The 13378-nt window shown below is 46.2% G+C and overlaps 1 protein-coding gene across 1 annotated transcript in view; it reads right to left on the reverse strand.

Moving 5' to 3' along the window:
- Window positions 1-8066, reverse strand: part of LOC140480733 (uncharacterized) — a 510142-nt gene extending 502076 nt beyond the window's left edge. Inside the window, exons 1-2 of the mRNA XM_072576020.1 lie at window positions 7943-8066; window positions 560-625 (exon numbers count right to left, since the gene is read on the reverse strand). Of these exons, the coding sequence (XP_072432121.1) occupies window positions 560-625; window positions 7943-8066 (190 nt within the window). The remainder of the gene's footprint in view (window positions 1-559; window positions 626-7942) is intronic.
- Between the last annotated feature and the right edge of the window lie 5312 nt (window positions 8067-13378).

The raw sequence follows: 13378 nt of genomic DNA on the forward strand, positions 1-13378 counted from the left end.
CAGAAGACCATGTGAGACAAGGCTCTGAATATATACAGAGAGAGAGGGAGAGAGAGAGAGAGAGAGAGAGAGGGAAAGAGAGATTTCTCGATTTTAAGGTCATCAAAGATTAGTAGAGTAGAGACAACAAGACATTTTGACCCTTCGAGAACCAGACATGATGATAGTGAATGATACAGCAGGCCCGAAAGGCCGAATGGCCTAATCCTGCTCCTTGTCTGGATGTTAGCCCAATGCAGTTAGGGAGAGAGAGCCAGGGTTCTCACCCAGACACACTGAGTGAGCACTAAGATGTTGTTGTGTGGACAATCTCTTCAACATTACACGTGCTCTGCTTGAACTCCAGTTTTGAATCTGTCTGAAGTGGAGAGGGCCCTGTGAAAGTCTCATTGCCATTACCCAGCATTCCCCAGACTGAGAATCCCAACATGCAATGGGCAGGAATAAAACACAACCCTGGGTGTGGAAAGACATTATTCATATATTCTCCATACGGCAAAGCCCATTGAGTGAATGTGTATGAACACATTTGAGAGGTTTTTTGGAGAAGATTACTAACCTGTTGTCTCTTCAGTCGTTGTCGGAGCCTCTGTTGTGGGAATTGTAGTAGTGGGTGTTGTGGCAACTGTTGGAAAGGAACAAACAGAAACAATCTCAATGAATGTGGGACCCTGTTCCTGCATTGTGTCTCGGGAGTGTGAGGGTCAGGCTGATCACAGCTATGGGCTCAATTTTAAATCTCCTGGGTGCAGATGGCCTTGGGAATGGAACACTTGAACAGAATCACTGGTTCCTGACACCTTTTTATTCATTCCCGGGATATGGGGGTCACTAGATGGGCCTGCATTTACTGCCTGTCCCTAACGGCCGTTGAGAAGGTGATGGTGAGCTGCCTTCTTGAACCCACGTTTCAAAAAACAAAGAACAAAGAAAATGTACAGCCCAGGAACAGGCCCTTCGGCCCTCTAAGCCTGAGCCGATCCAAATCCACTGTCTAAACCTGTCGCCCAATTCCTAACCATCTGTATCTCTCTGCTCCCCACCATCTGTCCAGATGCACCTTAAATGAATCTCCCGTGCCTGCCTCTCCCACCTCTGCTGGTATCACGTTCCAAACACCCACCACCCTCTGTGTGAAGTACTTGCCGCCTGTATCCCCCTTAAACTTTCCACCTCTCACCTTGAAAGCGTGACCTCTCGATATTGAATCCTTCACCCTGGGAAAAAGCTTGTCTCTATCCACCCTGTCTATACCCTTCATGATTTTGTATACTTCAATCAGATCCTCTCTCACTCTCCGTTTTTCTAGTGAAAATAAACCTAACCTACTCAACCTCTCTTCATAGTTAGCACCTTCCATTCCAGGCAACATCCTCGTAAACCTTCTCTGCACCCTCTCCAAAGCGTCCACATCCTTTTGGTAATGTGGTGACCAGAACTGTACACAGTATTCTAAATGTGGCTGAACCAATGTCTTGTACAATGTTAACATGACTTGCCAGCTCTTATACTCAATACCCCGTCCAATGAAGACAACCATACTATACGCCTTCTTGACCACTCTATCCACCTGTGCAGCAACCTTCAGGGTACAATGGACCTGCACTCCCAGATCTCTCTGCTCATCAACTTTTCCCAAGGCTCTTCCGTTCACTGTATAATTCGCTCTAGAATTAGTCTTGCCTAAATGAATCACCTCACATTTGTCTGGATTGAAAGCTATCTGCCCCTTCCCCGCCCAACTCTCCAGTCTATCTATATCCTCCTGTATTCTCTGACAGTCCCTTATGTTTTCTGCTATTCCACCAATCTTCGTGTCATCTGCAAACTTGCTGATCATACCAACAGTGCCCTCTTCCAGATCATTTATGTATAACACAAACAACAGTGGCCCCAGCACTGGTCCCTGTGGAACACCACTGGTCACCTTTCTCCATTTCTGAGTCTCACTTCTGTTGTGGGCAAAGTCTTAGAGAGAATTGTAAGGGATAGGATTTATGAACATCTGGATAGGAGTAATGTGATCAAGGATAGTCAGCATGGTTTTGTGAAGGGCAGGTCGTGCCTCACAAACCTTATTGAATTCTTTGAGAAGGTGACTAAGGAGGTGGACGAGGGTAAAGCGGTAGATGTGGTGTATATGGATTTTAGTAAGGCATTTGATAAAGTTCCCCATGGTAGGCTACTGCAAAAAATACAGAGGTATGGCATTGAGGGTGAATTGGAGGTTTGGATTAGGAATTGGCTGGCTGGAAGAAGACAGAGGGTAGTAGTTCATGGTAAAGGTTCATCTTGGAGTGCAGTTACTAGCGGTGTTCCGCAAGGATCTGTTTTGGGACCATTGCTGTTTGTCATTTTTATAAATGACCTGGAGGAGGGGCTAGAAGGTTGGGTGAGCAAGTTTGCGGAAGATACGAAAGTCGGTGGAGTTGTTGACAGTGAGGAAGGATGTGTCAGGTTACAGCGGGATATAGATAAGCTGCAGAGCGGGGCAGAATGGTGGCAAATGCAGTTCAATGTGGGTAAGTGTGAGGTGAACACTTTGGTATGAGTAACAAAAAGATGGGGTACTGGGCTAATGGTCGGATACTTGGTAATGTGGAAGAGCAGAGGGATCTTGGTGTCCATGTACACAGATCTCTGAAAGTTGCCACCCAGGTAAATAGTGTGGTGAAGGAGGCATATGGCGTACTGGCTTTTATTGGGAGAGGAATTGAGTTCCGGAGTCCTGAGGTCATGTTGCAGTTGTATAAGATTCTGGTGCGGCCGCATCTGGAGTATTGTGTGCAGTTTTGGTCGCCATACTATAGGAAGGATGTGGAGGCACTGGAACGGGTGCAGAGGCGGTTTACCAGGATGTTGCCTGGTATGGTAGGAAGATCGTATGAGGAAAGGCTGAGGCACTTGGGGCTGTTTTCATTGGAGAAAAGTTGAAAATGTGTTGCTGGAAAAGCGCAGCAAGTCAGGCAGCATCCAAGGAACAGGAGAATCGACGTTTCGGGCATCAGCCCTTCTTCAGCCCTGAAGAAGGGCTTATGCCCGAAACGTCGATTCTCCTGTTCCTCGGATGCTGCCTGATCTGCTGCGCTTTTCCAGCAACACATTTTCAACTCTGATCTCCAGCATCTGCAGTCCTCACTTTCTCCTTCATTGGAGAAAAGAAGGTTTAGGGGTGACTTGATAGAGGTGTACAAGATGATTAGGGGGTTTAGATAGGGTTGACCATGAGAACCTTTTTCCACGTATGGAGTCAGCTATTATGAGGGGACATAGCTTTAAATTAAGGGGGGGTAGATATAGGACTGATGTTCGGGGTAGGTTCTTCACTCAGTGAGTCGTGAGTTCATGGAATGCCCTGCCAGTATCAGTAGTGGACTCTCCCTCTTTATGGGTATTTAAGCGGGCATTGGATAGGTATATGGAGGATAGTGGGTTAGTGTAGGTTAGGTGGGCTTGGATCGGCGCAACATCGAGGGCCGAAGGGCCTGTACTGCGCTGTATTCTTCTATGTTCTATTTCGAGAAACTCCCTTCAACTACTACTCTCTGTCTCCTGTTGCTCAACCAGTTCTTTATCCACCTGCTAGAACACCCTGCATACCATGTGACTTCACTTTCTCCATTAGTCTACAATGGGGAACCTTATCAAACACCTTACTAAAGTCCGTGTATATGACATCAACAGCCCTTCCTTCATCTATCGACTTGGTTACTTCCTCGAAGAACTCTATGAAGTTGGTAAGGCATGATCTCCCCCACACACAACCATGTTGCTAATCACTGATAAGCCCATTCTTTTCTCAGTACCTTCTCCAGCAACTTTCCCACCACCGACATCAGGCTCACTGGTCTATAGTTACCCGGAATATCCCAACTACCCTTCTTGTACAGGGGGGCAACATAAGCAACCCTCCAGCACCTCACCTGTGTTTAAGGATGCTACAAAGATATCTGTCAGGGCCCCAGCCTCCCTCAGCAACCTGGGATTGATCCCATCTGGTCCTGGGGATTTGTCCACCTTAATAACCTCTTGCCTACCCAACTCATCTTCCCTCCTTAAGTCAACGTGATCCAGACTAATCAAACTTCTATCTCTAATCTCAACATTCATCATGTCCCTCTCCTCAGTGAACACTGACACAAAGTAATCATTCAGAATCTCACCCATTCTCTCAGGTTCGACACACAGCCTTCCTTCATTATCCTTTAGTGGGACCAATCCTTTCTCTAGTTACCCGCTTGCTTCTTATATAAGAATAAAATGCGTTGGGATTTTCCTTAATTCTGCTTGCTAAAGTTATTACATGATCCCTTTTAGCCGCTTGATTCCTCGTTTAAGACTGGTCCTACTCTTCTGATATTCTTCAGGACCCGTTCTGTTCTTAGCTGCCTGGACCTTATGTACGCTTCCCTTTTCCTCTTGGCTAGTCATACAATTTCTCCCGTCATCCACGGTTCACGAATCTTGCCCTTCCTATCCTTTGCCTTCAATGGGACATGCCTATCCTGCACTATCTTTGAAAGCCTCCCACATCTCAAATGTGGCCTTCCCTTCAAATAGCTGCCCCCAATCCACATTTCCCAGCTCCTGCCTAATTTTGATATATTTGGCCTTGGCCCAGATTAATACTGTTCCCTTAGGACCACTCTCTTCTTTATCTACGAGTATCCTAAAACTTACAGAGTTGTGGTCACTCTTCCCAAAGAAATCCCCCACTGCAACTTCTACCACTTGTCCTGGCTCATTCCACAGTACCAGGTCCAATATGGCCCCTTGTCTCGAGGGAGTATTGACATACTGCTGGAGGGACCCCTTTGATAATAGTCCAGTGGGTAAAATCCAAGCAACTGGGATTGGGAGTTGAATTTATTGTCACATGTACTGAGGCACAGTGAAAAGCTTTGTCTTGTGAGTAATGCAGGCAGATCACTGAGTTAAGTAGCATTGATCAGTAACTGATAGGTAAACAGCGGCAAAAACAAAAACACAGGCACAGGCAAATGCTAAGAGTTTGTGAGTCCATTCAACATTCTAACAAGAGTAGGGTAGGAACTATTTCGAAATCGGTTGGTGCGTGTGTTCAGGTTTCTGTACCTTCTCCCTGATGGTAGAGGTTGGAGAAAAACATTGCCAGGGTGGGATGGATCTTTGAGAATGCTGGCGGCCTTTCTTTGACAGTGGGCCTGGTAGATGGATTCTATAGATGGGAGGTTGGTCTTTGTGATTGTCCAGGCTGAGTTCACCATTCTCTGTAACTGTCTCCAATCTTGAATGGTACAGTTGCCATACCAGGTAGTGATACATCCAGACAGAATGCTCTTAGTGGTGCACCTATAAAAGTCGGTAAGGGTATTCACCGTCATCCCAAATTTCCTCAGCTGCCTGAGGAAGAAGAGACGTTGTTGAGCCTTTGTAACCAGTGTGTCCACATGAAGAGTCCAAGAAAGCTTGTTGTGGATGACCACTCCCAGGAGCTTGACACTCTCTACTCATTCCACCTCTGTGCTGTTAATGTGTAGGGGGGGCACATGAGTAACATCCCACCGAAAGTCAATCATGAGATCCTTGGTTTTGCCAACATTGAGAGCGAGGTTTTTCCAGCTCTTCCACCTCCCATTTGTCTGTTTCGCCACCATCTGAGATTCGACCGACTATGGTGGTGTCATCAGCGAACTTGTAAATGGCATTAGTCTGGTATTTGGCGACACAGTCTTGGGTATACAGTGGGTACAATAGGAGGGTAAGTACGCACCCCTGGGGGGCTCCAGTCTTGAGTGTTAGTGAGGATGAAATATTATCCCCAATCTTCACTGATTGAGGCCTGTGGGTCAGGAAACTGAGGAGCCAGTTGCAGAGAGTGAGACTTAGTCCAAGATCACTGAGTTTAGTAATCAGTCTCGAGGGGATAATAGTGCTAAAGGCTGAACTGTAGTCAATGAGTGGGATTCTTACGTAGCTGTTCTTGCTGGCAAGATTTTCTGGGGAGGCGTAAAGGGCAAGTGATATGGCATCTGACATGGATGTGTTGGTCTGATAGACAAATTGAAGTGGATCAAAAGTAGTGGGGAGGCTGGAGTTATATTGAAATATGTTGAGAATTGGTTGACAGCAAAGTGTGAGGAAGATGTGGGTGTACTTTTAAGAGAGTTAAAAGCAGCAGAACTACCACACCTAGCACCAAGTGTACTTAAAAATGTAACACTGTAACAGTGGGTCGAACCACTCGATTAGTTTGTTACTTGAAGCCAAAAACAACTTTGAATTCACCCAGTCAGTTTCAATTATACCCAAAACATATCAAATTCCAATCCACTTTGAATTAAGTATATTGACAATCTTAAAAGCCAATGACACAATCCGATGCTCGGGAGTACAAGACTGGGGAAAATTGAACAGTTGAGAGGAGATCTGCCGTGTCCTAGCATGGAAGAGACTGCTTGAAAATGGCTTTCTGTTAAAAGTGCCTTTTTGATCAGTAACCTGGAGCACAGAAAGTCCTAACAAGGAGAAAATAAGACACAGGAAGATCCAAACACAAGAACCTACACCTACCTGGTTTTGAGATAAGAAGTGTTATTTTGTAAATTTTAATCAGGAGTTTTATCAGATTAGTATTATAGAAGGGAATCGAAAAGATAGGTTAGAGGAAGAAATTATAAATAGTGGTTAGTTAATTATTCTCTGTTATACTTTAAGGATTAAAGTTGTTAATTTTTACTTGAAATAGTTCTTGGCCACTTGATTTTTACAAATTGCCAAAAGGGATAAATCTTTTTGGTTTGGCTGGTTTTAAATTAAGCAAGAGGGTTTACCCAGTGTTGTAACAAAGGACACAGGAAGTTGGAATGAACCAATCTTTCTCTGAGTGGCAGTCAGTGACTGGTGGGGTACCACATGGATGTGGGTTCAGAGGTCAGGATGTCTTGCTGCAGTTATACAGGGCCGTGGGGAGAGCACAGCTGGAGGGTTGTGTGCAGGGTTGGACCCCCAAGCTATGATGGGACAGACCTGCTGTAGAGGGAGTTCAGGGAGGGTCACTAGTCTGACACTGAGGATGGCAGGACAGTCCCATATGGAGACATTGGGTCAACTGTCCCTGTATTCAGTGGGGTCTGATATAAATAATCCAACAAAGCTGGACAGATCGATGCTGAGAGGTTGTCGCCTATGGTTGGGCAGACTAGAACCAGGGTCAGAGTCTCAGGAAACTTTCAAAATGAGGTCAGAAGTCACATGACACCAGGTTATACTCCAACAGGTTAATGTGAAATCACAAGCTTTTGGAGCACTGCCCCTTGGTCAGGTGGAGGCATGTTCACCCCAGTCCAGCACCTCCACAATTAAGGATGAGACAAGGAAAGAATTCTTCACTCAAAGGGCAGTGAAACTGTGGAATTCTCTGTTAAAGAAGGCCATGTGAGACAAGGCACTGAATATATACAGAGAGAGAGTATGTGAGAGAGTGAGGTTTCTTGATATTAAAGTCAACAAAAAGTACCGAGAGAAAAGGCAACATTGCACTCTTGATCCTTCGAGGACCAGGCATGATGATAGTGAATGGTACAGCAGGCCTGGAAGGTCGATGGCCGATTCCTGCTCCTTGTCTGGATGTTACCCCAATGTAGTTAGGGAGAGAGAGTCAGGGTCCTCACCCAGACACACTGAGTGAGCACTGAGATGTTGTTGTGTGGACAATCTCTTCAACATTACACGTGCTCTGCTTGAACTCCAGTTTTGAATCTGTCTGAAGTGGAGAGTGCCCTGTGAAAGTCTCATTGCCATTACCCAGCATTCCCCAGACTGAGAATCCCAACATGCAATGGGCAGGAATAAACCATAACCCTGGCTGTGGAAAGACATCATTCATACATTCCCCATACAGCAAAGCCCATTGACTGAATGTGTATGACATTTGAGAGGTTTGTTGGAGAAGATGACTAACCTGTTGTCTCTTCAGTCGTTGTCGGAGCCTCTGTTGTGGGAATTGTAGTAGTGGGTGTTGTGGCAACTGTTGGAAAGGAACAAACAGAAACAATCTCAATGAATGTGGGACTCTGTTCCTGCATTGGTGTCTCGGGAGTGTGAGGGTCAGGCTGATCACAGCTATGGCCTCAATTTTAAATCTCCTGGGTGCAGAAGGCCTTGGGAATGGAACACTTCAATGGCATCACTGATTCATGACGCCTTCTTTTTATTCATTCCTGGGATATGGGGGTCACTGAATGAGCCTGTCCCTAACTGCCCCTTGAATTGTCCAATGATGGTGAGCTGCCTTCTTCAACTCCCATTGGCTGGAGGGACCCCTTTGATAAAGTCCCACAGAACAGGCTCATGGGTAAAATTAAAGCACCTGGGACAGGGGTAATATTTTGAAATGTGTTGGGAAGTGGCTGACAGACTGGATACAGGGAGTTGGAATAATTGGGTCTTTCTCAAAATGGCAGCCAGTGACTAGTGGGGTACCACATGGATCTCTGGAGGGCACCAGCTAATCACAATATATGCAAATGTGCTCGATGATACTTGGGGAGTTTGGATGTATGAAGGGTGTCCTTGTGCACCACTTAATGACAGTAGACAGCTACAGGCACAGCCAAACACTGAGGAAGGTAAGTTGTATATTGACCTGTATATTGGCCTTCAGTGCAAGAGGATCTGAGTTCAGAGGTCGGGGTTTCTTGCTGCAGTTATGCAGGACCTTGGGGAGAGCACAGCTGGAGGGTTGTGTGCAGGGTTGGTTCCCCCCCCCCCAGCTATGAGAGGACAGACCTGCCATAGAGGGAGTACAGGGAGAGTCACTAGATTGAATTTTATAAATGACCATGATAAGTGCATACATGGATGAGTTTGTAAATCAGCCGATGACACTAAGATCGGTGGAGGCGCGGACAGTGTGGAACAATGTTATGGATTTCAGATGGGTTTAGGTAAGCTGAAGCACTGGGCTGAGAGGTGGAAAATAGTGCTCAATGTGGAAAAGTGTGAGGTGATTCACTTTGGAAGGAGTAACAGGAATAAAGTATCCTGGGCTCATGGTAATGATTCTTGGTCCTGTAGATGAGCAGAGAGATCTCGGTGTCCATGTACATTGATCCCTGAAATTTGCACCCAGGTTGATAGGGTTGTCAAGAATGCCTACGGTGTGTTGCCGTTTATTCAAGCCACGAGATCAGGCTGCAGCTGTAAAATACTCTGTTACAGCTGTACCTGGAGTATTGCGTACAGTTAGGTTACCATATTACAGGGAGGATGTGGAAGCTTTGGAAAGGGTTCAGAGGAGATTTACTCAGATGTTGCCTGGTACGGAGGGAAAGTCTTATGAGGAAAGGCTGAGGGGACTTGAAGTCGTTTTCAATGGAGAGAAAAAGGTTGAGATGTGACCTAGAGAGACATAGAAGATAATCAGAGGGTTAGATAGGGTGGACAGTGAGAGCGTTCTTTCCTCAGATGGTGATGGATAGTATGAGGGGACATAGTTTTAAATTAAGAGGTGATTGATACAGGACAGATATCACAGTTATGTTCTTCACTCAGAGATAGTAAGGGCATGGAATGCTCTGCCTGTAACAGTAGTAGACGCCCAACTTTAAGGGTATTTAAATAGTCATTGGATAAATATGTCAATGATAATGGAAGAGTGTAGATTAGATGGGCTTCCAACTCGTTTCACATATCGGCACAAAACCGAGGGACAAAGGCCCTGGACTGCACTGTAATGTGTGATGTTCAATGGTACGGACAATGGCAGGACTGTCCCAGGTGGAGAGGTTGGTTGTACTCACCCTGTATTCAGTGGAGTTTGATTTAAACTCTTTAACAGGGTTGGACAGACTGGATACAGGGAGTTTGTTCTCTTTGGCTGAGGAGACTAGCACCAGGGTCACAGTCCCAGGATACAGGCGAGACCATTTTCAGAATGAGGTCAGATGTCACATGACACCAGGTTATACTCCAACAGGTTTATGTAAATCACAAGCATTCGAACCAATGCCCCTTGGTCAGGTGGAGTCATGTTCACCCCAGTCCACAATCAAAACAATTCAGAATGAAACGAGGAAGGCATTTTTCACACAAATAGCAGTGAAAATGTGGAATTCTCTGTCACAGAAGACCATGTGAGACAAGGCTCTGAATATATACAGAGAGAGAGTGAGATTTCTCAATTTTAAAGTCATTTGGAGTATGGAGAGAAAAGGCAACATGGCGTTTTGATCCTTCGAGAACCAGGGTGTGAGGGTCAGGCTGATCGCAGCTATGGGCTCAATTTTAAATCTCCTGGGTGCAGATGGCCTTGGGAATGGAACACTTAAAAGGTATCACTGGTTCCTAATGCCTTCTTTTTATTCATTCCCAGGATATGGGGGTCACTGGATGGGCCTGCATTTATTGCCTGTCCCTAACTGTCCCTTGTGAATGTGATGGTGAGCTGCCTTCTTGAACTCCCATTGGCTGGAGGGACCCTTTTGATAAGGTCCCTCATAATGGGCTAGTAGGTAAAATTAAAGCATCTGGGAGAGGGAGCAATAAATTGACACGTGTTTGGGAAAGGGTTGACAGACTGGAAACAGGGAGTTAGAATAATTGGGTCTTTCTCGGAATGGCATCCAGTGACTAGTGGGGTACCACATGGATCTCTGCAGGGCACCAGCTATTCACAATGTATGCACATGAGCTCGATGATACTTGGGAAGTTTAGATGTACAAAGGATGTCCTTGTGCACTAGTTAATGACAGTAGACAGCTAGGCACAGCCAAGCACTGAGGAAGGTAAGTTGTATATTGGCCTTCAGTGCAAGAGGATCTGAGTTCAGAGGTCAGGATGTCTTGCTGCAGTTATACAGGGCCTTGGGGAGAGTACAGCTGGAGGGTTGTGTGCAGTGTTGGACCCCCCAGCTATGAGAGGACAGACCTGCCGTAGAGGGATGCAGGGAGGGTCACTAGTCTGATACTGAGGATGCCAGAATGGTCCCATGAGGAGGGAATGTTTCAACTGGCCTTGTATTCAGTGGAGTCTGATTTAAACACTCTAACAGAGCTGGATCCTGGGAGGGTGTTTCCCTGGATTGGGGAGACTAGAACCAGGATCACAGTCCCAGGATACAGGGAAGACCATTTTCAGAATGAGGTCAGAAGTCACATGACACCAGGTTATACTCCAACAGGTTAATGTGAAATCACAAGCTTTTGGAGCACTGCCCCTTGGTCAGGTGGAGGCATGTTCACCCCAGTCCAGCACCTCCACAATTAAGGATGAGACAAGGAAAGAATTCTTCACTCAAAGGGCAGTGAAAATGTGGAATTCTCTGTCACAGAAGGCCATGTGAGTCAAGGCACTGAATATATAGAGCACCAAGTAATAGTCCAACAGGTCTATTTGGAAGTACTAGCTTTCAGAGTGCTGCTCCTTCATCAAATTGTTGTGGAGTATAAGATCGTAGGACACAGAATTTATAGCAAATATTTACTGAAATGGGATATTGAAAAAGACCTGGATTATTTATTTAAAGTCTCTCGCCTTTTGGAATGGTTTCAGTTCTGTCATATGTAAATCACAGAACATTCTTAAAGTTACATTCTCAAGTGAACTTTAACAATTGGTGCCATGTTGGCCCAGATAATGTATTGAAGGTGTGAGGTGCCCTGTGTGAGGCTGTCTGTGTCCCAATGTTCAGACTGATTCTAATCTAAAAAAGGGATTTACAGAATCTGACATGGAATCATGCAGTTTTTTTTAGCAAAATAAAATATAATTCTGCAAGGACAAATTCGCCCCACAAACTTGTATATGTGTGTGTGTGTGTGTGTGTGTCTGTGTGTGTGTGTGTGTGTGTGTGTGTGAGCACGGGGGGGTGGGTTTGAGTGTGTGTGTCTATGTATGCACGGGGGGATAGGTGTGAGTGTGTGGGTCTATGTATGTACGGGGGATGGGTTTAAATGTGTGTGTGTGCATGGGGGACAGGTTTGAGTGTGTGTGTATGCAGGGGGGGATGGGTTTGAGTATATGTGTGTATGTGTATGCTTGGGGGATGGGTTTGAGTGTGTGTGTATGTGTATGCAGGGGGGGATGGGTTTGAGTGTGTGTGTGTATGTGTATGCATGGGGGATGGGTTTGAGTGTGTGTGTATGTGTATGCATGGGGGATGGGTTTGAGTGTGTGTGTATGTGTATGCATGGGGGATGGGTTTGAGTGTGTGTGTGTATGTGTATGCATGGGGGATGGGTTTGAGTGTGTGTGTCTGTGTATGCACGGGGGGATGGGTTTGATTATGTGTGTATGTGTATGCACAGGGGGATGGGTTTGAGTGTGTGAGTATGCACGGGGGCATAGGTTTGAGTGTGTGTGTGCATGGGGGATGGGTTTAAATGTTTGTGTGTGCATGGGGGATGGGTTTGAGTGTGTGTGTATGCACAGGGGGATGGGTTTGAGTGTCTGTGTCTGTGTATGCATAGGGGATGAGTTTGAGTGTGTGTGTCTGTGTATGCATGGGGGATGGGTTTGACTGTGTGTGTCTGTGTATGCATGGGGGATGGGTTTGAATGTGTGTGTCTGTGTATGCACGGGGGATGGGTTTGATTATGTGTGTATGTGTATGCACGGGGGATGGGTTTGAGTGTGTGAGTATGTGTACGCATGGGGGATGGGTTTGAGTGTGTGTGTATGCACGGGGGGATGGGTTTGAGTGTGTGTGTATGTGTATGCACGGGGGATAGGTTTGAGTGTGTGTGTGTGTGAGTATGCATGGGGGATGGGTTTGAGTGTGTGTGTCTGTGTATGCACGGGGGGACGGGTTTGAGTGTGTGTGTATGTGTATGCACGGGGGATGGGTTTGAGTGTGTGTGTATGTGAATGCACGGGGGGATAGGTGTGAGTGTGTGTGTCTGTGTATGCACGGGGGAAGGGTTTGAGTGTGTGTGTCTGTGTATGCACGGGGGGCTGGGTTTGAGTGTGTGTGTATGTGTATGCACGGGGGGACAGGTGTGAGTGTGTGTGTCTATGTATGCACGGGGGGATTGGTGTGAGTGTGTGTGCCTATGTATGCACAGGGGATGGGTTTAAAAGTGTGTGTGTGCATGGGGGATAGGTTTCAGTGTGTGTGTATGCAGGGGGGGGTTGGGTTTGAGTGTGTGTGTATGTGTATGCATGGGGGATGGGTTTGAGTGTGTGCGTATGTGTATGCATGGGGGATGGGGTTGAGTGTGTGCGTATGTGTATGCACGGGGAATGGGTTTGAGTGTGTGTGTATGTGTATGCATGGGGGGGATGGGTTTGAGTGTGTGTGTCTGTGTATGCATGGGGGATGGGTTTGAGTGTGTGTGTATGTGTATGCATGGGGGATGGGTTTGAGTGTGTGTGTTTGTGTATGCATGGGGGATGGAT

The sequence above is a fragment of the Chiloscyllium punctatum genome, chromosome 1, assembly GCF_047496795.1.
Source record: "Chiloscyllium punctatum isolate Juve2018m chromosome 1, sChiPun1.3, whole genome shotgun sequence".
Lineage (NCBI taxonomy): Eukaryota > Metazoa > Chordata > Chondrichthyes > Orectolobiformes > Hemiscylliidae > Chiloscyllium > Chiloscyllium punctatum.